Source organism: Ochotona princeps, chromosome 19 (genome assembly GCF_030435755.1).
Source record: "Ochotona princeps isolate mOchPri1 chromosome 19, mOchPri1.hap1, whole genome shotgun sequence".
Classification (NCBI taxonomy): Eukaryota; Metazoa; Chordata; class Mammalia; order Lagomorpha; family Ochotonidae; genus Ochotona; species Ochotona princeps.
The window spans coordinates 43,080,511-43,105,685 of record NC_080850.1 but is presented as its reverse complement, the minus strand read 5'-3'; the positions used below and the strand labels follow the sequence as shown (position 1 = coordinate 43,105,685).

Sequence of the window (25,175 nt, the reverse complement as noted above, 5' to 3'; positions counted from 1 at the left end):
ATGTAGGAAAGGGTTTTGGAAGCCTACCTTCCTTGCAAAAATGCCTTCAGCATACATGCGTTTTAATTTGGTAAAGCAATGTGGTAGTTTTAAGTATGAAAAACACACCACAGTGTTCATTATTCTGAACATTATGTCAATGAATGAGTATGGATCTATTATTTGCATAAGTTCATGTTACAAAGTGACAGGTAAAATACAATGAAGTTGAAAGTTTCTGGGGACTGGATATAATTTTATCATGAAAGAAGTGAAATTATTTCATGGTCAATAAAAAGATACTGAAACAATGTTTTATCTGACCCCAGTTAGAAAACCATGTGTGGATTATAATTTAAGTCCTTATGACATCTGTTCTGAAAATTAATACCGTAGTTTTATATATAATACATGCATGTCAACTATCAGAAAATACAAAAGTACTTCAAAAAGTCTGTGGGGAATTAAAATGCATTTTCATGCAAAAAATTGAAATTCATGAATAGCATTTATATATACAGTGTTATGAACCCTTTGAAGACACATAGTACAATTTCTTTTATATATATATATATATAACTTTTTATTATTATCATGTTATAATACAGGTTCATAGGCCCTGGGATTTCCCTTATCTCCTTCTTAATTCCCTCCCCCTGAGTTCCCCTATATCATTAATATAGCATAGTTCTTCTTACCCAGTCATATGTCCGTCATTGCGGGCAGGGACAATAGCACAGTCTGGCATCCTATTGTTAAGATATAGTTAACAGTCTCATTGGGAGTCCATCTTTGTCTGGAAGTAGAGATGCATACTGCATTGTATCCTCACATCTGGATATGATAGTCTCCATTTCACAGTTACTGTACATCCCCTTAAATGAAAAGCCACAATACAAAATTAAAAACAGGAAGAAAAATAGAAATTTACAAAGCCATAAAGTTAAGTAACATGCTGCTAGATACGATAGTCTCCATTACACAGTTACTGTACATCCCCTTAAAAGAAAAGCCCCAAAACAGAAAAGACAACAGGAAGAAAAAAAAACAAATTAACACCACCATGAAGCTAAATGATATGTTACTGAATGACTAATGTGTCACTGAAGAAATGAAAAAGAAAATCAAGAATCTTCTTGAAGAAAATGATGGTTCTGTGTGATCTATGAGTCATTGAAGAATTTAATCGGAAGAAAGTGTTTGGAAGAGATGAAACTAACAACAACAAAAAATCAAAATTCATGAGATACAGTTTCCGCTGCTCTTTGTTGGTGAGATGTGTCTCCTGTAGGCAACAAAGAGGTGGGTCTTGTTTTTTAATCCAGTCTACTCATCTATGACATTTGATTGATGAGTTTAAGCTGTTTACATTCAGGATTAACACAAATAGGTGGTAATTTGGTTCTGTCATTTCAGGAATAGATCATTCGTTGATTTAGTCTTCTATTGTTATTTTACTGGGATGTTCTTCCAACTTACCTTTGGTTTTGGTGGGCGCTATTCTTTTTCTCTGTCAAGAGAACATCTGTAAGTATCCTTTGTAGGGCAGGTTTGAAAGAGGCAAATTCGTTTAACTTTTCTTTACTGTGGAAGAATTTTATTTCATTTTCAAGGACAAAGGAAAGTTTTGCTGGGTACATTATCCTGGGCTGAAAATTTTTTGCTTTTAGAATCTGGAATATGTTACTCCATTCTCTTCTGGATTGTAGAGTTTCCTGTGAGTTTAATTGGCATTCCTTTATATGTCTGTTGATTTGTTTTCACGTGCACATTCAAGGATCTTTTCCTTATGTTCGATTGAAGAGAGCTTGATTATCATGTGTCTCGATGAAGATTGCTTTTGATCAACCATGTTGGGAGTTCTGTGCCCATCCTGGATGTTGTTTCTCAATTCTTTCCCTAGATTAGGGAAATTTTCCCTCATTATTTCATTAAATACAATTGTAAACCCAGCTTCTCTTTCTGCACCTGCTGTGAGTCCCATAACTCTTATATTTGGCCTTTTAATAGTGTCTTTCAATTCTTGAATACTTTTTTTTTTGCCTGATCCAGCTCTGCTTCCAGCTTTTTGTTTGTTTTCTCCTGGTGACAAGAAATATTTTCTAATTATGAAATTCTTTCTTCTCCCTCCTTCATTCTACTTTGGAGACTCTCCACTGTACTTTTAATTTGCTACTCTGTATTCTTCATTTCTGATATATCAGCTTACATTTGGTTCATTTCCTGTGTGACATATTTCTTGAATTCCTTGGATGCCTGCTTTACGTGCTTCTCATTGTTAATAAGAAGTTTTATAACAAGTCTTTTGAATTCTGTATCCCCCATTTTCTCGATGTCTTCCTCAGTTAACTCTGAGGTTGGCAGAGGGTTTTGCTCCTTTGCAGGGGAGTCTTCAGTAATATTCACTGTGCCTTTTTCTCTTCCTTTGCTCCTGGTCATTGTACTTCTGGTTATCAGATTCTTCTCCTTGGGACAGGTTTCTAAGCTGTGTCACCCACAGGTCTACAGTTCAGTTTTACTTATTGCAGTTGGTACACAGCTCTTTGCAGTCACTTGTGCCACTCCCTCCAGCAAGTTCCAGGTCTGGCTTCTTATGTTAGAGTTCTACCATGATCTCCACCTCCTGTGATACTGTGCTGAGGCTGCTCTGTTGTCTGTACAACCTTTCTCCCACTTCCGGTTGGAGTAGGCCCCAGGATTAGGGAGACACCAGGTGTCCTATATAGCTAGGTTGTTGGTGGTGCTGATCTTGCCGGAACCTTTTGGCTGTTAGGTCTGAGGGTCGCATGGACCTATTTTGACCTGTACAATACCATAGTCACTATTATTTTCATGTGGGACCAGTGCAATGCACTGAGCTCAGTAAGTTCTAGCTGAGCTCAGCACATGCACAGCTCACTGCTGTCCCCTGCAGTCTTTTTTTTTTTTTTATAATCTATTTTATTGTGTTGTTGTTGACAATCTTTTCATAGTTAATTACAGTTAAAGAAAGAAAAAGAAAAAAAAAAGGTTCAGGGGGATAGGGAAGTGAGCAATACTATTATGTCCATATTGTTTCCATCATGTATCTGAGGTAAAGGAGGATATTGAGGGAGAAGCCCCACCCGGTTTCCCGCCCACCCCGAGTCCCGGATATGGGGCATGCTCTGAGATATGTGCTCGAGTGGTGTTAATAGTTCTCCAGTTATGAATCGCTGCCAGTTTCGCTCGATGAGGTCGTCCACTGATTGATATGGTCCATCATAAAGTCTCCGTTTGCCCCATTTTTCGCTGCTAACATATAGCTGAGATGAATGATTGATCTGCTCTGTCTTCTGTCTTTTCTTGATTAGAGTTCTGAGTCCAGCAGTTCGATTGGGGAGATCTCCAAAGAAACTTTGAGGTATTCCGAGACTAGTTTCTTGCATGTTCTAGCAAGCACAGTCCATCACCCCGATCAGCTGGTGGTTGCAATTGCTGGGTTGGTTCTGTTTTCAGTCCCCAGTTGCACTGGAACCAATGGGTGTTGCAGTCCAGTCTGGTTCTGCCCAGCACGTACTCGGCCCTCACACTAACCAGTGGGAGCTGCAGCCTAGTTTGGGCGACCCACGATAACCCTCACCCGGCCCGCCCCTGGTTTGCCAGTATGTGTAGCAGAAGACCAGTCTGTCCCCCATCCCATTTGGCTCTGGCACTTGTCAATGGGTATTAAAGCTTAGTTCTATCTAACCAACTCAACCATCCAGCCCTCACGGGTGTTGTTGAGTGCCTCTCTATCTAGCCATCCCAGCCCCCGTCCTAGTTTTCATGCCCTCCCACGGGACTAGTGACCCAAGAAGGGGGAACCCACTTTTTCCCTCCCAGGTCTCTCTGTCCCGGTTTATGCACTCTTTAGGTGGTTCTGTGATTTGACTTGACAGAATTAGTCCCCAGTGCCAGCTTCTGCGGCTATGCCCAAACATCCCTCACCCACTCTAATTTATGCTTGCACCAGCAGGAATAATCAGCCCAGCCTGGCTTTTCCCTGATCTATTCCACATGCAGCGCACAGGTGTTGTAGCCTTGCATAGTCTAGTCTGTCTCTATCCCAGCCCATGCTCTCCGGTGGGAGTAGCTGTCTGGCGAGGGAACCAGCCCCTTAATCCCCCCGCCAGTTCTGCCCCTCCCTTCCTTCCTGGATCTCACGTGTGCTGGTTGGGTGCTGCATTCATATCCAGTACAGGCAACCACGCCCTGGCATTCCATAATGTGTACTGGTTTTGTCGCAACCAAACCCGGCTCATCCCACACTCTGATCTGGTGATCGGATTTGCCAGTGGGTGATATGGACTGATTGAGCCTGGTCTGCTCCTGACCCATGCTGAATGTGTGCCAGTGGGAAACTTTCCATGGCCTATTCTGGACTGTTTCCTATCATGTTTCTTGCGCTTACCTGCAGGGACTGTGTCCTGCCAGAGGAGTTGCCCAGGCTCCTCCATCAGAACCCCTCCCAATGGCAGGTTTTGCGCATGCCAGGGGGTCCTTGAGCCAACCCAACTCAGTTCACGTCCTGTCCTAATAGGGACAGTGGCTTTTCCTGGCTGGCTTTCACCCCATTCTGGTTCTTGTTGTTGGATGTTTCAGCCTGGCCATGGCTCGTCCATACCCACATACAGCTCACGCATGGCTCAGTAGGGGGTTGAGACCCAGCCTAGTCAGTCCCACATCTACCCCCTGGTTCTCCATGACACCAGATGGTGTTGGGGTCTGAACTGGCCTGGTGCATCCAATCCCAGCCCACACTAGTGCCTCGGGTGACTGCAACAGTTTCCTAGATAGAACGCAGCCCCAATTCTAGCACATACGCCCCTTGGTGGGAACCTCAACCTAGTTAGGGTGTCCCGTTACCTCCCCGATTGGGCTTGTTCCTAGCTGTAAATCATGCCCCTGCCCGTGGTTGCTCTGAGGACCAGTAGGTGCAAGAGCCTAGCTCGGTATGACCTGTGTTCCATGCTGGTTTCTAGTTTTGCTTGTAAACAAAGGTTTGCTCAGTCCTGCCCAGTACATTACGTTCCATTACCAATTTACACATTTTGGAGCTACTATGCCCTGCTTGTCCGACCCCCAGATCTGGACGGTGTGTTCACCAGCGAGAGCTATGACTCGCCAGGGGAGCTTCCCAAGTACCTCCACTTGATCCACTCCCAAACCCAGTTTACATACATGCCATTGGTTTTTAGGCCAGTACCCGGTGTACTCTGGCCTCCCATTTGGCCTTGTATGAGCTGGTGAATGTTGCAGCCCGGCCCACCCCACAACCTATTCAGGATGCACATTTGGGTGCTGCTGCCTTGCCCAGTCCAGTCTTTGGCGGATCCCTTTACCTGTGATTGATGGCAGGCTCCTTGGTCACACCTAGCTTAGTCCATAACCACCTAACATTTAGGTTTACCAGTGGGGCCAAACTTTCTACAGGGTGTGGCCCACACATCCTGCACAGAGTCCACCCCAGGATAAGGTTCTAGAGTGCTAGTTAAAATTATGGACCTGCCTAATGTGACCAGCCTCCTGAACCACCATCATGTCAGGCAAAAAAATATCCTGCTAGACAATCTGGGGGTTATCTTCTGCATTATAGGTGTTCAAAGCTCAGCATTATTGAGTGATTAGAAGTTCTCCAAAAGAAGAGTTGCTGGCGTTGGGAATCTTTAGGATTGACTCAGAACCCAGAAACAGTGGGGTCACCCTAGAGCTATCTAAGCAGCAATTCGGACATCCATTACCCCAGAGCTTCCCGGCCGGGTGGCCAGCAGGCAAAGCCTGGCACCACATGGTGCACTTGCTGCCCTGGATGAGGCCGAGGACTCGTTCACTGCCTTGCGGCAGTGTCTTTGGCGTGAGCCCCCAGCATTGGGTCCGACCCGGCAGGGGCACCCCCCACAGCCGCCACACTGTGAGGAGCGGCAGTTGCCCCCGAATCCCAAGGCCCGAACAAAATGGCACCTGATGTGCTGCTACTAGAGTTCTTGATCTGCCAGCTGTCAGGTCTGAGGGGTACCCGGACCTGTCTTGGATGGAACCTGTAGGATGCCACGTTGTTGCAGTTCACTGAGTCAGAAATGAGTTCACTCCCAGGACTGTGCATGCCCAGTCCTGCCCCTTAGCCTTCGCCTCCTTAAACAAAATGGCGCCCAATTCAGCTCTAGGAGGCAGACTGGGCTGTAAAATCCACCTAGTTCCCACACCCCCTGTTTGGGAGCTGCTGCTCTGTCTCTGCTCCTGATCAAATGAAACAGACCACCAGGATGGACAGTTCTTTGGGTTCACCTCCTGAGCTCCCAGTAAACATCCCTTCCCACCTTGTTGCTGGTGGAGTTCCAGCTGCTGGTGGAGTTCAGATCACCGTTAGCTGATTGCCACTGGGGTATCAGTCACTGCAACACCACACCTCTGTGTCTGCTGCTTTCCTGTTTCTGTTAGTCTCAAGGTATTCCTCTGCTGTTGTTCTGTCCTCTCCTGTTTCCTGAAATGGGCCCTCTCTGCTTCACACTGGCTGTTATTTCTCCATCTGTTTAAACGTGTCCTACCCTATTCCGCCATCTTGATTCTGAAGATATCTAGTACAATTTCTTGAGAGGTTGTTAAGTCAGACCTGATTCCCAATTATTTCAGAATAATTTGTCTAGTGTTAGTGATCAGAGGCCCCTATCCTGTACTGGACTTGCTGGAATTTCTAGAGCCTTCCACCCAAGTGTGTTGTGACCAGGCATCCCACAGGAGATGAGGTGTGCCTGTGGTGCAAGTGTGTAGCCAGAAGGCATCAGATGTTGGAAGCAGTGGTTTCCTGCTCCTCTCTTCTCTGAGTTTTGTTGAAAATGTGGCAAGTGGTTACCACCATGCTGAAGAATGAGAAGTCATACTTGACAGGCAAAGAAAGTGCAGCTTTTCCCTGTGATGGGACGAGCAAGGGATGCTGGTGATTGTTGGAAATAAGAGCAAGTGGAAGTGGGGGCCAATCCCTTCTCCCCACTCACTCGGTTCATCCAGGTACGACAACAAACTCTATCCTGTTCTGGAATCCAGTGTCGTGTGGGGCTGTCTTTGTACTAGAATCTTTGAGAGTAAAAATGTTCTCCATAATTCTTAACTGTGCCAATGAATGCCTAAATAGAAATGGGCAGGATTACAGAAGAAAATGTCACCCTTGTTGCTGTGGGCTGTTGTCTGTGCAGAGACCACAGTGGCTGGGTCCAGGTATGAGCTATCTTTTTCATTCTGGGAAATCAAGGCCCATTCAGCTGTATAAAGCGGACAAGCTTAGCAGTCAGAAACCATTTCCCTCCTGTTGGGACACTCTAGAGGCTTTTATTTTGATAGGACGTCTTGCTAGAGCCACAGGTAAGCAGGGAGACCCAGAAGACACAGTCAGAAGGTAAACAGGTTAGAGTTTCAGACAGGTCCAAATCTGAAACAGGCGCCTGAATCTGAGGTCCGAGAGATTTTTCACTCAACAGATGGAATATTTGGCCGTGAAACTCCAGACATTGGAACTTTCATCAAAGTGACTGTGTGCCTCCTTGTGTTTTTCCTGTGAGGAGCCATCAGAAATTCTATGCCTTGCTATAAAAAAGAGAGAGGCGTGTGGATACCCAGGGATACCAGCACTGCTGCTTTCTGCTGCATAATTCAAACTGAACTAACTAACTCTCTCTCTTTCTTTCTTTCTTTCTCTCTTTTTCTCTTTCTCTGTTTCTTTCTTTCTCTCTCTCTCTCTCCTGGCAAAGAAAGACTGACTCATCCCTAAAATACAGCCCTGGGTCCTGGAGTCATGCAGTTGCTCTTAAGTTTTGTTAATATTAAACAAACACTACCAAAAAACATCTCTTTTTCCTTTTTCCCAGGCTGCTGACTTCTTTTTCTGAGAAAATGCAAAGCGAAAGAGCAGTTGGAATCTAGACCAGCCGAGATGTTGTTTAGGGACTCCGTAAACATTTGACTTTTTACTGAAGTGTGTTTCCTAGGTCAGCACAGCTTGACTCCTTTTTGCTGGATCCAGGAGTTAGAAGTGCATGTTCTCTTCTGTTTTTCTGCTTGGGGAAAGGCATAAGCGCAACTTCCCATTGGTGTGGATTACCTTCTAACAGTTGGGATTTTTATATTATTATTTTTTAAATATTTATTGTTATTGGAAAGTCAGATTGACAGAGAGAAGGAGAAACACAGGGAAAGATCTTCCATCTGCTGGTTCGTTCCCAAAGTGGCCGCAATGGCCAGAGCTGAGTTGATCTGAAGCCAGGAACCAGGAGCTTCTTCTAGGTCTCCCGTGTAGTGGCAGGGTCCCAATGCCTTGGGCCATCCTCTGTTGCTTTCCCAAGCCATAGGCAGGAAGTTGGATAGGAAGTGGAGCAGCCAGGCCAGGAACTGCTACCCATATAGGAATCCTGGCACATGCAAGGCGAGGACTTTAGCCATTAGGCTGTCACTCTGGGCCCTCTGGATTAGCTTCTGATGGTCACGTTCTTTTTTCTACAGGGGGATCATACACATCGGTATTTTGCGTCCCTTTGCTTTTCCTTTGTGATTGTTTGCGACCATGGGGAAATCTGCCTTCCCCCTCCTGGGCACATGTCAGCTTTCACATTTGTGCTTTAGGTTCCGTTGTTTGCAGTGGGAGGTTGTCATGCCAGGGGACAAAGTGGCTCCAAGAAGGTGATGGTTGGAAGTGGGAGCAGCATAGTGGTCTCCAGAAACGGCGTCTGCCCGTGTTCTGATGTCCTTAAGGGCAAAGGTCCCCTTCTTTGCAGCGTCCAGGCCCTGCATTCTGCCGTCTGGTCACTTTTCTGATATCTTTGTGACACTACATTGAGCTCAGTAAGTTCCTCACTGCACAGCTGGTGGTGACTCAAGTAGCCTCACTTTGGAGCTTTGCGGGCTCCACACTTGTTTTGGCTCGTGTGGGTCGAGGAGAAAATGGAGCCCCAAGCAAGCAAGACTGTCCTCAAGGCTTTCATGCCAGAGAAGAAGAATCAAAGAAGGGATGGAGAACTTGAAACCAAACCACACTTAATTGTGTGACATGTTTCATCCTTTTCCTCTGTGTACACCAAACCAATTACAGACTCAAAGTAAATGAACTGCACACTGTGCTGGAGTGATTGCTGGGAAAGGAGCTGCTAGGAGCAGAATGCCAAGGATGTAGGACATTGTCTCGCTGCTTTCTTTCTTCTTACAAATTGGCTAGCAATGACGCATGCTAACTAACTCTGCCCTGTTGTAGCCTGTTTGCAAGTTATGTGTTTATTGAGTACCTTCTCGTGTTTCATGGAGCTTAATATTTCCGTGTTGAATTTGTCACAAGAGACTGTTTCAGTTGGTTGCAGTTAAGCAAAATAATCCTTGACTTTCTCGGTTGCACTTGCTACATTTTATGGGCTCAACAGCTTCATGGAGTCAGTGACTTCTGTATGGGAATTCAAAAAGTGTGTGGGGCAATGAAATTGGAAAATGAGCTTATTTTGGTGCAAACATTATTTTGGAATCCATGAATTTTTTGATACTATGCATTTTTTTTGTGAGCTTCTTGAAGACTGTTCATTAGATATCTCTCTAGCTGGGCAACCACTGCTGGAGACTTCCATCAGTGACAAAGATGATGACGTGTTGCCTCTGAGTGAGGCATACTCGTGGTGTTTGTTTTGAGAATGGTGGCGTGTTAGATGCCTACGCCAGTTTTGGGGACTAAAATGCTTTTAAGAGAGTTCCATTTAGCTGGATGATAGAGGACTTGGCAAAACACCAAGCAGTGCCAGTTTGGGCATGCTGCTCCTGCCATGGTATATCAGAGGGAGACAGTGCTTTACAGTTAGGACTGAATAGATCTGAAAGCTGAACAATTCTTACCTTTGGACTATGAAGCAATTACTAGGACTGTTGGCCATCAGAATGAACAGCTAAGTAGTGGCACCTATCTGTCCCAAAGACCCGCCTTGGGCTGTGAGTTGAGAGGTGTAGAGTCAGGATGAGGCTGACCTGCTGGAGGGTTGCCCCCCTACGAAGTTGTGATGTCCGGCACTGTGGAAGGGCAGCCTTGTTTCCTTAGCCCCACCCCCTGTTGGGTTTGAAGAGGTAATTCTGTCCTGTGTACCCGTTCTGAGGATGGAACCCTAAGGCATACCGTCAGCACCAAAATGACTTTTTGATAATTTACTTATTTTAAAAAGAAGCTTTGAAAAGATAGGGAAAGAGCTTAGAGGAGTGTTCTGTACCGGCAGTGTTGGTGCTGCACCTCCCAAGGGCTGCCTCGCTGTGCCATAGTAGCGGGTGACAGGTGCACTGGAGTTCTATGTTCTACATAAAACCATACTCTGCGCTGAAATCTTACTGTTCAAAGTACCTAAGGATACAAAAACACCACATTGCTTTTTTTTTTTTTTAAAGATTTTATTATTATTGGAAAGCCGGATATACAGAGAGGAGGAGAGACAGAGAGGAAGATCTTCCATCCGATGTTTCACTCCCCAAGTGAGCCGCAACGGGCCGGTACACGCCAATCCGATGCCGGGACCAGGAACCTCTTCCAGGTCTCCCATGCGAGTGCAGGGTCCCAAAGCTTTGGGCCGTCCTCGACTGCTTTCCCAGGCCACAAGCAGGGAGCTGGATGGGAAGTGGAGCTGCCGGGATTAGAACCGGCACCCATATGGGATCCCGGGGCGTTCAAGGCGAGGACTTTAGCCGCTAGGCCACGCCGCCGGGCCCCACATTGGTTTTTGACATGATCAAAACTAAGTGTGCGGCTCTGAATTCCTCACTTTGTACCAGCAGATTGGAGTTTTGCATGTTCTGGTAAGTGTGTTTGCACGTGCACTTGGAACGCTCTGTGTCTAGGGAGCTGGACATAGTGGCTCATGTTGTCGCTTGTGAGCTGCACTTTGGACACAGAGCTGTTGGTTGCCACAGAGCATGATGGGAGATGAGGACGCACTGGTGAGACAGGTTGAATGATGGGCCGATATGCATGGCTAATCAAGGTGAGGAGCCCACGCAGGTCTCACCTCGACTGTTCTGAACCCTTCTGCTCAGACGGGGCTTTGCCAAGTTGTACAACTACCCTGGTGTCTCTGAATCCATTGCAGGTGCTCTCAGGCTGGAGGTGTTGGGCACAGGGAATTGTTGGGAGTCCTGTCTGTCTGGTGGTACCTTGAAGGGAAGTGCAGCATCAGCCATTCTGTGGTCAGCTCTGCTCTCCTGGATGCACATGCTTGCCTCTCTGACTGTGAAGTGAAAAAAGGACAGGCTGGCTGCTGACATGGGAAATTGATCACTTCAACTTGAGACGGAAGAGTTAGGAGGCAAGAAGATTAATTGGTTTTATTTAGTAGCTTATTGTTTATTGTGATAGCTATTAAAAATAGATAACCAGAGGCTAATAAACGTTAATGGTCCCTTCACTATTAAAAAAAATCAATTGTCAGTGGCTGTAGCATGTATGAATAGATTTATTTTGCGTAAAGTCTTCAACGGTGCTTTTAAAAACTTCACCTCAAGAGGATTATTTTTGGAGACTCCTTTACGGTTAGTGATGCTGTTGGCAGTGGCACATGCGACAGTAGCTGGAGATCAGAGACACGCTGTCCCTGGTGAGCTGTGTGTTGTCCGTTGGCTTTCAAAGCAACTATTTTAGAATTGTAATAACATGCATATGTAATTTGTCAAGGTTGATAAACTCCTTACCAAGGACCATTATATATTTCTTTGAAACTTGTTTGAGAGCCAGTTAGATAGATTTCTTAATGTAAGTAATTAAAATTGTATAGTATTGAGTTATTGACCAATGCTGGACTATTAATCAAGCTAAAAAATTCTACAATCAGTGCTCAGTGTGCTGAGGCCTAGTAAAATAATAGTATTTGTGTTCAGTGAGGCAAGTAGCCACAATTAAGCACTTGGCTTGACAAATGAGAGGGTACACTTTATTCTGCACTTAATTGAATTGTTGTATAGGTTGGGGCACCATTGTCTCCTAGCCCTTCATTTTGGTTGCTGGCCACTGGAGGTCATGCGTTTGCTCAAAGTAGGGGCAATGAAGGCTGTGTTTGCCTTTGGCTTTCTAGAGGCAACCAGAGATGTCTGGACCACAAACTGGGGTGTAAGCAGTGCAGCTAACATCCTACATGACAGATTACTAGTTTTTGGAACGAAATTTGTGATAAACGGATTAGAGCCCCGTTGAGTAGTGATATGAAATAGCTCCAAACAGGGAAAAGCCCTCGGGTTCTCCATCACTCAGCAGACTGCTTAAGCAAGCAAAAGTACTGCTATAGAGAAGACAGAATTTTAATCTATCTTATGAAACCCAGAATTGATTGGCTTCTCGTGAGCTGGAAAGAGTGTGCCCTGATAATCTTGCTAATTATCAGGTATTCGCCATTCCTTGCCTTGGCTTGGGCCTTGTCGCCACCCATCCCTGGTCGTAGTGACATCCCGTCAGTTCCTGGTTGCTATAAATTGTTTCTTGCTGCTAGCTGAAACCAGGGAGCTGAGGTTTGGGCAAACAGGTGTGGTGGAGAAATGTTTGCAGGGGCTGTAGTAAGCAAGGGTCAGGATTTCTCTTCCAAATGAACACATCTGGATGCATGTCTCTTCATCCGTGCAATGCCAGTGACCACACTGTGGCCAGCCCCAAGTTGGCTTAGTGTTGATTGAAACGCGCATGTGCAGTGCGGACCTCCACACGCACTTGACACTTGAAATGAGATCCATACACCCTCAGATGACCTTGGTGGCAAGAACTTCATGCCCTGGAAGGAGAGTGAGCACTCGGTTTTCTGGACTGGATGAAGTAGCACTTGCTTTTCCTATCCTGGTGGGTAAGTGGGATTGAATTAGATACTTGATTTTAAAGCTCTTGGGAAAGTTAAAAGTGCCGAAGAAGTGTGACCGACAACTTTGTATTTTCTCTTGTAACCTTCTGATGAATACAGTCTGTGCTTTCTGTTTTTTAAGAATCATTTTCATTCATTTGAAAGGTAGAATCTCTTCATTTCCCAGTTCACTTCCCACATGAGCACAACAGCTGCGGTTGGGCTAGGCGGTAACCAGAAGCCAGGAACCTAAACACCCAGCCACGTCTCTTACAGGGACCCAAGTGCTCAGGTCATCTTCCAGTGCTTTCCCAGCCACATTAGCAGGGAGCTGCGTCAGAAGTGGAGCAGCCCACTGTGGGAAGCAAACATCGAAAGTGGCAACTTAACCCACTGTGCAGCAACACTGGCCAAATGGTCTGTGCTTTCGTTGCTCAGAAATGCACACTCGTGTTTGCTGGAGGGAAGGCGAGTTCTGTCGATGGTGTAATTGGGAAGGGGTACTTGTTAGGTACTGATGGACCCACTGCCCCGCCTCGTGCTGCTCACCTCTCCCGAGCGATGTGGACAGCAATGACCAGGCAGTGTCTTTGTTCGTTTCAGACCCTACCAGTGTGGGCACTGCTCCCAGTCCTTCTCCCAACCTTCAGAGCTGCGGAACCACGTCGTCACACACTCCAGTGACCGACCCTTCAAGTGCGGCTACTGCGGTCGAGCCTTTGCCGGAGCCACTACCCTCAACAACCACATCCGAACCCACACTGGAGAGAAGCCCTTCAAGTAAGTAGCAGCTGGCTGGCCCTTGTCCTCCCCCCTCTCTCTGTGCCTTCCCCACCACAGCTACAGGTGCAGCTCTGTGAGTGTGGGTGGCTACCCAAACCCTCAGCGTCCTGGCAGCAAGGCAGCTCCCAGTTCAGTGGCTGCCATCTGGCCAATGAAATCAGGAAACGTGAACGCTGATTGGCTGTCTGTGGTTTCTCTTGGACATGAGACATGCTTTCTGCGTCTTTGTTCTCATTGACAACTATTAAGGAGGTGTTGGGGGGTTGAGGTGAATGTTCTTTCTAGTTCTTGGGGGTCTGTGCTTTACAGACTTATCCAGCAGCCACAGAGATTCAGCCCTCTTGCAGCCATCCTCATTGTGTACTGTGGACGTTAGTTACCCTGAGGGTTCTCAGCAAAGCCAGCTGAGCACAGGGCAAGTCGGGGGAGCTGGGGAAGAGGTCAAGGGAAGGGCACCCGAGCGGCCACTGTTTGTAGACGTAGCACAGTCATGGGGTCAGCTGGAGCATGCTCTAAGGGGGCCCCTCCGCTCACTGCTTTTGCTGTTTGCGTTCATACATTCCTTCACTCGCATGTTTAATGAGCACCTTGTTTTGCACACAGCACCCTGCTAGGTGAAACAGATGCAAAGATGAATGAGCCTCAGTTTCCCCACTGCTGTCCTGTACCTGAACGCCTTCCTAGTCTAACCATTAACTGAACATGCGTGTCACACCGAGCGTGAGAAGGGAGTACAGCACTTCGAGGTAGCACGGAGTCCTTGTGGTCATTGAGTCATCAGTGCCATTTGGGGGAAGGGCTGGTGCATGGGGGGGATGAAGTTTAAGATACATTCAGGAGGCCCGTGTAAGAGTTCGGCAGACAGATGATGGTTAAAGGGCAGCCCAGGCCCCCAAAGGCTGGCACATGTGGACTGCGAGTGTGGCTGTCGGTGGCCCAGAGCAGGTTTGCCTGGTTGTGTGGTGTGCTCTCTTACAGCTCTCGCTACTCAGTTGATGCACTGAGTTTCCTCTGGGAAGAGGGAAATTTGAAGGGGCATTGATGCACAGTCTGAAGTTCTGTGTGACCAGGTCAAATGAGAGAGGGTGAGATTCAAGCAGTAGGAGGCCAGGCCCCAGTATCAGCTGGGAGGTCATCTTAGGTTCTCACAGCCCCAGACACCTGCTGTTGCCCCTGGTAGCAGTGTCCTGTTGCTCTGTGTTCTGCTTGCCACCATGTCTGTCACTGAAGAGAAGAGCTCATTGTGGGCGGTCATCTTCCCGCCCTTCTCTCCTCCCGTGGATCAGTCTGTCTCTTTCTCATTGGCCTAGTGGAAGGCAGGACCAGCTTTGTCAGCATGTGCATTGTAGGATGAGGTCTGGATTGAACCTGTGCTAAGCCAAACAGGCCAGTGTCCCTTGAGGCTGCCATGTGCTTTTCTACATCATTCTCTGGAGTCATGTGGGTTACCCCTGTCTGGCTTGGGAACCCCTGATCCCCAGTGTTTGCATTCTGTCTGATAAGTTTGGTGATTGCCTTTGAACTTCACCTCCCTCCTTCAAGCTTTTGGGTTTTGACTTCCCCACTCCTCCATGTATGGAAGGTGACCGTGGCACATCTTTTGTGTTTCTGAGATGGGGAGTTTTTACGTAATGGAGGTGCAGGAGGACCTGGCATCCTTCTAGCGCCCTGTATTAGAGAGGACAGCCAGACAGATACAGTGCCAGGAATCAGATTGATTTTTATCTTGTTGCTGTGTAAATAGATTTTAGTAATTAATTGAAGAGGTTTCAGGGTCAAAATGGGAAATAGATTTCTATTAATGTTAAGGTGTTACTTATGTGTTAGCTCGTTGGCTCCACTCAGTTTTTTCCTTTAACATCTTGTTTTTGTCATGTTTCCAATAGAGTTGCCTTTTTAACTTAAGTTTAATTCATGCGATGAATATTTGAAGGGCTTTGGTGATCACAGCTTCTCTTTCCTTTCTGGAAATACATTTTGCGATTACCCCTGGGCCTGAGCTGGGAAATATGCAAGGACATGAGCCAGGCTTTGATTCAATTGTGTGTGCTTATATGTTTGTTCCTTCACCCTGTTCTTAGGAAGATAGCCACATGGTTTCATTTTTTGATTTCTTAAACTCGGCGAACATTTATTCGCAGTGGAGAACTGAGTACTTGCTGACTTTGGAAGTGCAAGATTTAAACGTCTTTTAGAAGTAGAACAGTAACTCCTCTGGTGTAGACAACTATGTTTCCCAGGATCGAACCCTCCCAAGGCGACCTGGGGCTCTTGGAACCATAGCTCATACATATCCATCCCATCCCACCAACATGTGTAAATATTACGAAGATATGCTTTTACAAGTCTATGAAACAAACATTAAAAAACAAAAGTGAGTTGCAGACTAGTCAATAAAATGGGTTTCACCACAGCAATTAACTTAGCTACTTTGACTAATGACTGTTTGGCTTAAACAATGCGACACAGAGGAAGAGCCATGGTAAGTGTACAACCAAAAATAGAGTAGATGGGGAACTCCTACATACGTGCCCCAGGTGGCTTGGATCTTGAGTTATGCCTCCACCCCCACACCCCATTCCCATCCCCAGGGCTTGACAGGCCTTCCCAGAATTCCCTGAGTTGAGTGGGATTGAGCCTCTGCATGGGGCTGGGTGGAGCCTTTCAATTCTGTGGGCCCCTGCTTGTGAGTTTGGAAGGCAGGTCAAGATTATTGCCATGCGATGGAGACTGGAGATGGTATGACGTTAAGAGCTCGCTTCACGGTCTGATCGGCCAGAAGGATCCCACCGTGTAAGTTCTGGGTAGAGCTTGGACTTGTCTGCAGAATGTCAGGGGAAAGGGGGTCCTAGGAGAATGACAACCACAGGGCTGCCTTGAAGATCTTGTCTTTGAGTGTGCTGTCACAGAGAACAAGAAGCAAAAAAAAGACTTCTTTTGGTGTTAATGGCCCAACTCATTTAAGAGGGAAGGAAGAAGGGAAGGACATTCTAAGGCATCAACAACTTCAGCAGAACCGGGCGCAACATCGAAGGAAATCCAAATGGCTGATTGGTGATCATGCATTGAGCACTTCAAGCATCAGAAGCCATGAGCAGTTTGGTGCTTTTTCAAGTTGTTTTGTGACATGTGAGAGAAACACAGGCCCTTCTTGCAGGACTTCCCGTTGATGTGTTGAACTCTGTGTTCGTAATCGGCCTTCATAGTAAGCCATCAACTGTCTCACCCCTACAAGGAAGTGACGTGCAGACGCTCCTGCCCATAGGAAGGCAGAGTCACTGCTGGGGTATCTGGGAGCCTTTGCCTGTGAGAGTTGCTGTGTTTTCCACATCATCAGCACCAGGGACCAGGGACCAGGGGGCAGGGGTGCCATGTAGAAAGGATGAATGCAAGCAGTCTTCTCTCCTCATGGCCTGTCATCTGCAGCCTCCTCCTCTGTCCCGCATCTGGTCACTTTGTTGGGGTCCTGAAAACCCAGACAAAGGCTGGCTGGGATGTGTCAGAGCCCGGGTGCCTTCATGGGACTGGTCTTTCTCTGCTCTGAAAGCGTGTTGGTATAGGTGGCTTCTCTATAAGATGCTGAGCCCCAGGCCTTACATAAATAAAATATTTTTGTATCCACCCGTCATTTGCTCCTCGGGAACACACACATTGTATTCTCATTTCCAAGCCATCAGATGCTATTTCCTGTAGCCCGGTTTCCCCAGAAAGGGGGCATCTCTGGGAACCTGACCTAAATTAAGGCAACTCCTGCACCCCTGCTGTCTTGGATATTAATTCCAGAGCTTCAGCATGAAGATAGGGATTCAATAATCTGGAAGTTTGTCAGCCCATGAAAGGTAGTATATTTTGACACTGAAATCCAGGAACCAATCAGTTTTCTAATAAACAATCGGCTATCGCCTAACATGTCATCAGGCCAGCAGGAGCCCGGGCGAGGGGCCTGGCTGCCGGTGGACGCTAATGAATACACCAGAAATCATTAGGTGATCAATACTTCTGAGTTATTTCCATTGAGCTGATGGGCCCGATCCATTAAAGCTGACATCATACATTTGTCAAGATCACAGTGCAGTTTTTAACACAGGCGCAGCCCTGCTGACAAATATTCGTGGAAACAATCAAAGAAACGACAACTTCTCCTTGACACACACAGCTGTGGGGCAGGGGTCCAGAGCATGGTGGGCAGGATGCAGGCACCTGGCATGGGTGTGCTGTTAAGAGAGCATCCTCCCCGTGTAGGGCATGCCAGCCAGAGGTTGGGACCCACAGCCTGTGCACCTGGACAGGGGAACTTGCTTTGGTGGCTGTGACATTGCCCCATTAGTGCCAAGACCTGCGGACTGGAGGTGGCATTATATAAAAGAGGCAGAGTTGTCTGCAGCTGTTTCTGGATGGTTTTTGTGCTTCGGGAGGTTGAGAAGAGGACAAGAAGGGGATGGCTGAGGTGGCTGCTGGGCCCAAGCAGGTGCAACCCAGGGTGTGGGCAGCTCAGATGACAAGGTGGTTTTGGGAACTGTATGTGCAGTTCTCTGCCTAAGTTCATGAACATGTATGCATGAGAAGCAGATATTCACCATCTGCCGGAAACAACCACCACAGACAAACCAGAGGCTTCCAGTGGTTTCTGTGAGAGCATTGCTTCCTCAAATTGAGGAGCCGTCAAGCTAGTGAGTGGGAGAGAAGCAGGGCAAGGGTTGCCAGATTATAACAGTCCTGCCATTCCTTTTGAAAGATGTATTTGGAAAGCAGAGTAACAGAGAATGACAGAAATCTTCCATCTGCTGATTCACTCTCCAAACAGCCACAATGGCTGGTGCTGAACCATGCTGAAGCCAAGAGCTGGCAGCTCCTGGGTCTCCCGCATGGGTGCAGAGGCCCAAGCATTGGACCCTCCTCCACTGCTTTCCAAGGCACGTTAGAAGGGAGCTGGGTCTTCTGGCTACTTCCTGCTGAATCGGGTCGTTGTTTGGATAAGGGGCCCCTAGAGGTGTGGGATCCAGAGAGGTGGTCCAGGTCATCCAAGTTGCCACGGCAGAAGTTGGTCTGGTTGTCATACAAGTTTGCACGTTCAGTGCCACCTGGAGTCTGAAGACCCCTAATCAGGAAACAAACATAAGACCATAAGACAATTGAGAAGCCAGTTGCGTGCTCCACGTGAGCAGGAGCAGCACAGATGCAAAGAGGGCCCACAGGCTAATTCTCGCCATTCAAAAGCTTGAAGCAGGCAGGCAGGCAGGCTGTGGTGTAGCAGGTTCTGGTGCTCAAAGGAATCCCAGTGTCTAAGGTGGCCGAGACTGAAATCTCTGTTCAGCCTCCCATTTCCTGCGCCATGCTAATTCTGGGACTCCTGCCAGTTCAAGTATATCCTGGTTTTGCACTTGGACACACTCGTCATGGTCGCCCCTTACCCCTACAGAAGTAGGGTGTGGGATTTCAAGAGGGGGGTCTGAGACCATCCAGGCCTGCTGAGGTCTTGGCCACACCTTCAGGTGGGCGGTACCAGCATTGCCCACCCATTTTCTAATTAATTAAGAGACCACCAATGGGGAACATCTTACCTGTAGGTTCCCCGCCCAACAAGGAGGGGTCAAGGAAGGCTTAAAATCCCAAGACCCTTCCTCAAACCTTTGGTGTCTCTCTCCCACCTCCCGGCTCTTCGGAGGTGCTTTCCCCTTCCTCTCCCTTCCCTGCTCACCTGGTCCCTTCACAAACAAACTTCTCTGTTTGCAACAGAAAAAAAAAAAAAAAAAGAAGGGAGCTGGGTGGGAAGTGGAGCAGCTGGGACTCTCAGCGGCCTCTGTGGGGTGCTGATACCTCAGGCTGAGGCTAGCCTGTGGCCCAGCAGTGCCACCGGTTCCTTCGGAGGTCACGCACAGCGGATGCTCTCGCACTGTGAGGCCAGCTTCCTCCTCGTCAGCTGCACAGGCCAGCGGATGACTGTGACATTCGATTCCCACTGTGCTTTCTGCACAGGTGAAATTTGGTCCATGTAGACACCCTTCCATCGCTGGTTCTCCCTGCCGTCCCACTGCCATGTTAGCTTTGTAGATTGTTTCAAGGCTAACTTTGGTTGGGCTGTGGCACCATAGCCAGCACTTGCCAAGCAACAGCCACTCTATCCTCACTCTGCCAGGCCCTGCAGATCAAAGGGGCTGTTTCCTGCAGTCTCTAAGTTCCAAAGCCCATTGCTCCTTGGCTGGCTGGATGATGGGAGAAGAATTCCTGGGTTTGAATTAGCAGCACATGAAATTCTATTTGTCACCCATTTCGGCCTGGGGTTACGGAGCAGAAAACTGCGGACAAGCTGCAGCATTGATGGTCCGCTCCTAAAAATCTCTTTTTGTTCTTTATCTATTTGAAGTGACAGTGATCAGAGCTGCGACAGGACAGGGCTCTCTGGAGAAATCACCTTCCTCCGCCTATTGACACATGCCTCTGTTTTGTAGCTGACGCCTTTGTCCCATCCTAGCCAAGGAAGGAGGCGCCAATTAAACCTCGCGAGCCGAGAAAAGCTGAAGCCACTTTGGAGTGTCTGTTCTGATTAGGCAGGATGAGAGGACGCCCGTCACCCCGCAGGCCCTGCACCTCGGTCTCAATTTTCTCTCTTGCCTCCACCAGGTGCGAGAGGTGTGAACGGAGCTTCACACAGGCCACCCAGTTGAGCCGACACCAGAGGATGCCCAATGAGTGCAAGCCGATATCCGAGAGTCCAGAATCAATCGAAGTGGATTAACTGATTGACTGGTTGGAATTAAACTGCAAGGAAAGTCATGATTAAATGTCACGGACACTTAAGCAAAACCAAAGATTTCCTCTGAGCAACTTTCAATCAGTCCCAGAAAACCAAAAGCCGTAATAAAATAAGTAAGATGTTAAGAGATATTGATCCCGGCGTGGAAGTCAGACCAGGAAACAGATTATTTATTTATGACTGGGGATGAGACTCATTGCAGTGGACCGTGGACCGGGGTGGCCGAACATTTGCAGTCCTCCCATTGTGTATTTGCTTTGTTTCTAAAAAGCTTTTTAAAGAATTGTTATTTAATACCAAAGGGAGGAATGGGCGTGGGCTGCTGTGCCCACAGTCGCAACTAAGAATGCACAGGGACTTGGATCTCATGGCACCTTTTTTTTTTTAGCATGTTTCAAGGGGACTTGGTATAGAGCCCTGCCTCCTGCTGTTTTGATTGGGCCTGACCTGCTGCTAACTGCCCTGGCACTGGGTGGAGGCAGAGGCCAAAGAGTCTTGCCCATGCCGCGTGTGCCCATGTTTGCCACGCTCGCTTCTCGTGAGTTTTTCCCAACAGCTTGGTCTTGAAGAAGCAGGCGAGCCGTGATGAGGAGCCGAGAGCTTTCACTTTCCGATTGCAAAGGAAGAGGTTGGGGCAGGGGAGGGGGGGTCCTTCGTGCTGTCTGGATTTCCCAACTGGTTAAAAATATACGGGGCTTTATCATGCAGTATATTGCTCTGAATATGAAGCAGTTAGTTGAGACAGTTTTGTTTTCAATGACATTTTAGCTTAAAAAAAAACAAAAAGGACATGATAATAAAAGCTGTTCGGTGTGAGGCTGAATAGAAGGTATGAGGCTTCAAGTAATGTTGTTGTTGTTTCTTTACAAGCATGGAATCAGTAAGCTGAATTGGCGTTCAACTCTGTGGCCAGAGCCTTCACGGGCAGGTGTGGCTGGGAGGCTCCTTTACTGGCTGCCGGTGGGGAAGGGAATCCCTGTCCATAGTAGGTGCACCAAGCTGGGGTGGGGGCAAGGGACCCTTGACAATTAGAATGTGGTATGCAGCATTGCCACTCTGGTCAACAAGAATTTTCTTTTCTCTCTCTCAAGGTGACTAAGTGGGATGGAAAGTCTTGGCTAAGCAATTTCCTTGTGGGACAGCTTGCAAGGTGAATTGAGCTCTTGTTACTCCGATGGTGGCCCAGTAATGATGTTCAAAGAGTTGGGTCACAGTGCATGAGTGAGCCACGTCTGCCCATACAGTTCCTGGTCTATCAGCTCCCAAGAGTTCCTGGTCCAGGCATTGTGCATTGTTGCTGAATAGTGCAAGCAGTAATTTCTAGGTCTCCTGGCAGCAGGGCGCACCCTTTTAAGGAACTCCTTGTGTTCGTGTCTTCCCAGTATTTGTCATAAAAAAAAGCAAAACCAAGACATGGAGAGCCATCTAGCTTTTCTTGCTGCTGCGAGGCAAGGATATGTGGTTTCAGTTGATCTGTCATGATGTGATTACCTTTCAATTGATTTTTAACAGGCAGTATGAAGTCCATGTGCACAAATCTGGAGATACTACAAATGTTAGTAGAAATTGAGTTATTTTCTGCCAGAGACACCTCTCATATCCCAGGCTCCAAGGAGAAACCCGACCGGTTGCGACATTCACTGCCTAATCCTGAGTCGTTCACCCGGAAATCTCCGTGGCTCTGAGGGGAGAACCCATGATACAGTAAGCACATACAGTGCTGTGTGATGGTGGCTGGGGGACAGGGTCCTCTCGTGGGTAGACTGCACAGGGATCTCACGGTTCCCTGGGCTGGCTGACAACAAAGCATGCCTGTGTGTACACCTAAAGCCTGTGAGCGCAGCACTGCTGAGCTGCACGAAGGGCCAAGGGTTGCCAAGGTGGAAATCTTCGGCTGAACTTCTGTTGGCAGATGGTAGTTAGGGACTCCCATGTGTGTTTCTAATAGGTCTGTCTGTGAAACAAGTTAGGTGAGTGGATCATTTGCCTTATTTTCTTGTTTTGCAACTGAACACAAACTGTCTCAGTTGGGGGAAAAAAAGCTCTCACACCTCCCTTCATGTCTGGCTTGTGACCAGTTCCAGGAGCAGTGAACGCTTCAAGAGAGCAAAACTCATGGATCCCAAACTCCCCCTGAATGTGGCACAACTGCTCCCATCCCGTGTCCTGCCTTCTTCTCTTTTTAAGTCTGTTTCTCCTCCATTGTTGAGAGAGGGTTTTGACACAGAGCGTACACCAGCTCTGGGCCAGAACTGGTTTCTGTTTAACAGAGTACAGAGCAATCCGATGTTCCAGGCAGCTGGGAACATTTATAGATTTGTGATGTTGAGTTATGGTCAGCTTCTGACAGAGCAGCCTAAGCTGCCCAACCTTGACCTGCAGGTGGACCGGACGCTCTAAGTGAGTACAGAGGTCATTTGGGTCCCTAGTGCTTTTATTTTTTGTTTGTTTGTTATTTTTTGTGAGTACTTTCTTTATGGAAGTATGTGCTGGAGAGAAAGCTTATGGAAACGAGGCCACAGTTGCTTTAGATTTTTCCAGTTGGCACAAACACAGAATTTCTGGAGAGCCAGGCAATGGGTAGTAGAAGATGCAGTCATCAAGATGTGCCAGTTTCCCTGGTTACCAATCTCTTACCTCATGACAAAGTCTCAAAACAGAAAGTTCTGTGGCTTTGGCGAGAGCAGGTGCCCACAGTAGGAGCTGGTGTCGGAGGCGAGGCAAGGTTTGACCCTAGCAGTGATGCTCTTCACTGTTTCTGTTCTTGCAGCCAGGCACTTCCTTGTTCTTTGTCTGGAATAAGACTTTCCCTGCCAGCACATGCTCATTGGACTAGTTAGTCTAAGCCAGAGGATAATGCCAGGTCAAGGTTAAGGAACTGGACAATTGGGTGATGCCACAGACCGTTACATTTCTTGAAAAATCTTAGTCATTGAAAGAAACACTGAGTACACTTGAGTATTTTCTTCAGGAGATTATGTGTTCATTTTTTTTTTCAAGTAAATTTTCTTTTTTATTTTGAAAAATGCCCTTTGTTTTCCGGCAGAGAAAAATTTATTGTGTGGGTAACTAAAGCTGTAAAATTTCATCTCATATAATTCTGACAGTAAGTTCTTATTGAGTATCCATGCAAGTGTAGCCTTGTTGAAAAACTAGCAGAAAGAGGCACCGATGCCCTTCCGTCCTCACAGGGCTTACAGTTTGTTGGGTTGTGCCTTGGGGGAAAACTTCATTGTACTCCAGATACAGAAGTGTTATCAACATTTAACAGCCTACCAACCTCTTTGATCAGTTGCCTGTTTGATTGGTCCATGTGTTGATTCAGCAGGTGTTTCTTGAGGACCCCATCTTAGGTGTCTGCCGTGAGCAGCATTGCTTGTCGCTTAGGGAACTATTCTCTGAAGAGGCCAGCTCGTAGCATGGGAATTTTGGTTCTTTGGGTCATTGTCTTGGTCAGGTGGCCAGGTTTGCTGCAATGGGCAGAATCTGTGAGACATAAATTCAGACCAGGACCAGGAAGTCGCACCCTATAAAACAAAGAAAGATGCCCACTGTGTTGTCCTTGATGAACCCACTGCACTGCTGGTCCTTGGCAACACTGTTGAGAGGCCAGGGTCCTGGGACTTTTATGACCCTAAGGCAGTGATGAAACAATGGCGTGAACCGGGCCTGGAGTAGCTAGGGGCAGAGCTCCCTCCAGTCCCTGCACAGTCAGGGGTGCCTCAGTGGGTCCCCAGTTTGTGGCTGTGGTGCTCGTGTTGACAGGTGCTCCCAAGTGTCATCTTCAGAGTGCTGCTTGCTGTCGTTGGCACTGCAGAGGACATCCGTGTGGGTGTTGGGCGGTCACTTAAAAACCCTAGTTGTTGCGTTAAAGTCACCTTTACTCTCCCATGGGGCTCCCTAAGTGTCCTGATGGCAGATTGCCCAGGCCAGGGACACCAAGTTCCATGGTTCCTGGTCTCAGGTGCTTCCGTGCGCAGTGGAGCGCTAGTCATTAGAGTTGTTCCCATAAGAAACTGATAGCCAGTTGCTTTTCTTAGTAAGTAGCTTCGCCCTTCCCTTTATTTTGCATTGATTTAAAAAAACCAAATGTGAGTGTTGTTTAAAGTAGAAAGCATGGTATGGCTCTCAAAATAGGGCATTTCTAGAATGCTGGTGGACCAATGGGGCACTCCGAGCACACCCAGGAGTCTTGGGTTGCTCTCATGTTAAATCTACACGGGCGTGCTGAAGCCTGGCCAGGAATAACATATAAAGCAAATAAATACATTTTCAAAAGCAGTTTTGTTTGCTTTACTTGATGTAGATTTATTTCCCAGAGTCTGTACCAACTCCTGGCATAAAATCCTGGAAAGTAGAAGAGGTATGCTGTTTAATTTTTCTTTTTTTCTTAAGATTTGTTCATTTGTATTGCAAAGACAGATATACAGAGAGATCTTCCATTCTCTGGTTCACCCCACAAGCGGCCACAACAGCTGGAGCTGAGCCAATCGGAGCCAGGAGCTTCTTCTGGGTCTGTCACACAGCTGCAGGTTCCCAAGGCTTTAGGCCATCCTCCACTGCTTTCCCAGGCCACAAGCAGAGAACTGGATGGTCTGTGAAGTATCCGGGACACGAACCAGTGCCCATATGAGGTCCCAGGATGTACTAGGCAAGGATTTAACCATTAAGCCATCATGCTGGGCCCAGGTGTACTTACTATGTGGTAAGAGTAGGTTCCAGATTCAAGGTAAAGGGCTTTGGAGTACGTGTGAGGGGAGGGTAAGGTGTTCCCACTACTGGTGCTTATCTAAGCTCCCACAAACTAATAGCAGAGACTTAGGAAACGGTGCATGTTCTAG

The 25,175-nt window shown here is 47.3% G+C and overlaps 1 protein-coding gene across 1 annotated transcript in view; it reads left to right on the top strand.

Moving 5' to 3' along the window:
- Positions 1-21,266, top strand: part of PRDM6 (PR/SET domain 6) — a 96,992-nt gene extending 75,726 nt beyond the window's left edge. The window contains exons 6-7 of the mRNA XM_004586363.4: positions 13,401-13,577; positions 20,202-21,266. Coding sequence (XP_004586420.2) covers positions 13,401-13,577; positions 20,202-20,316 — 292 coding nt within the window. The 3' untranslated portion in view covers positions 20,317-21,266. The remainder of the gene's footprint in view (positions 1-13,400; positions 13,578-20,201) is intronic.
- The last annotated feature ends 3,909 nt before the right edge of the window (positions 21,267-25,175 follow it).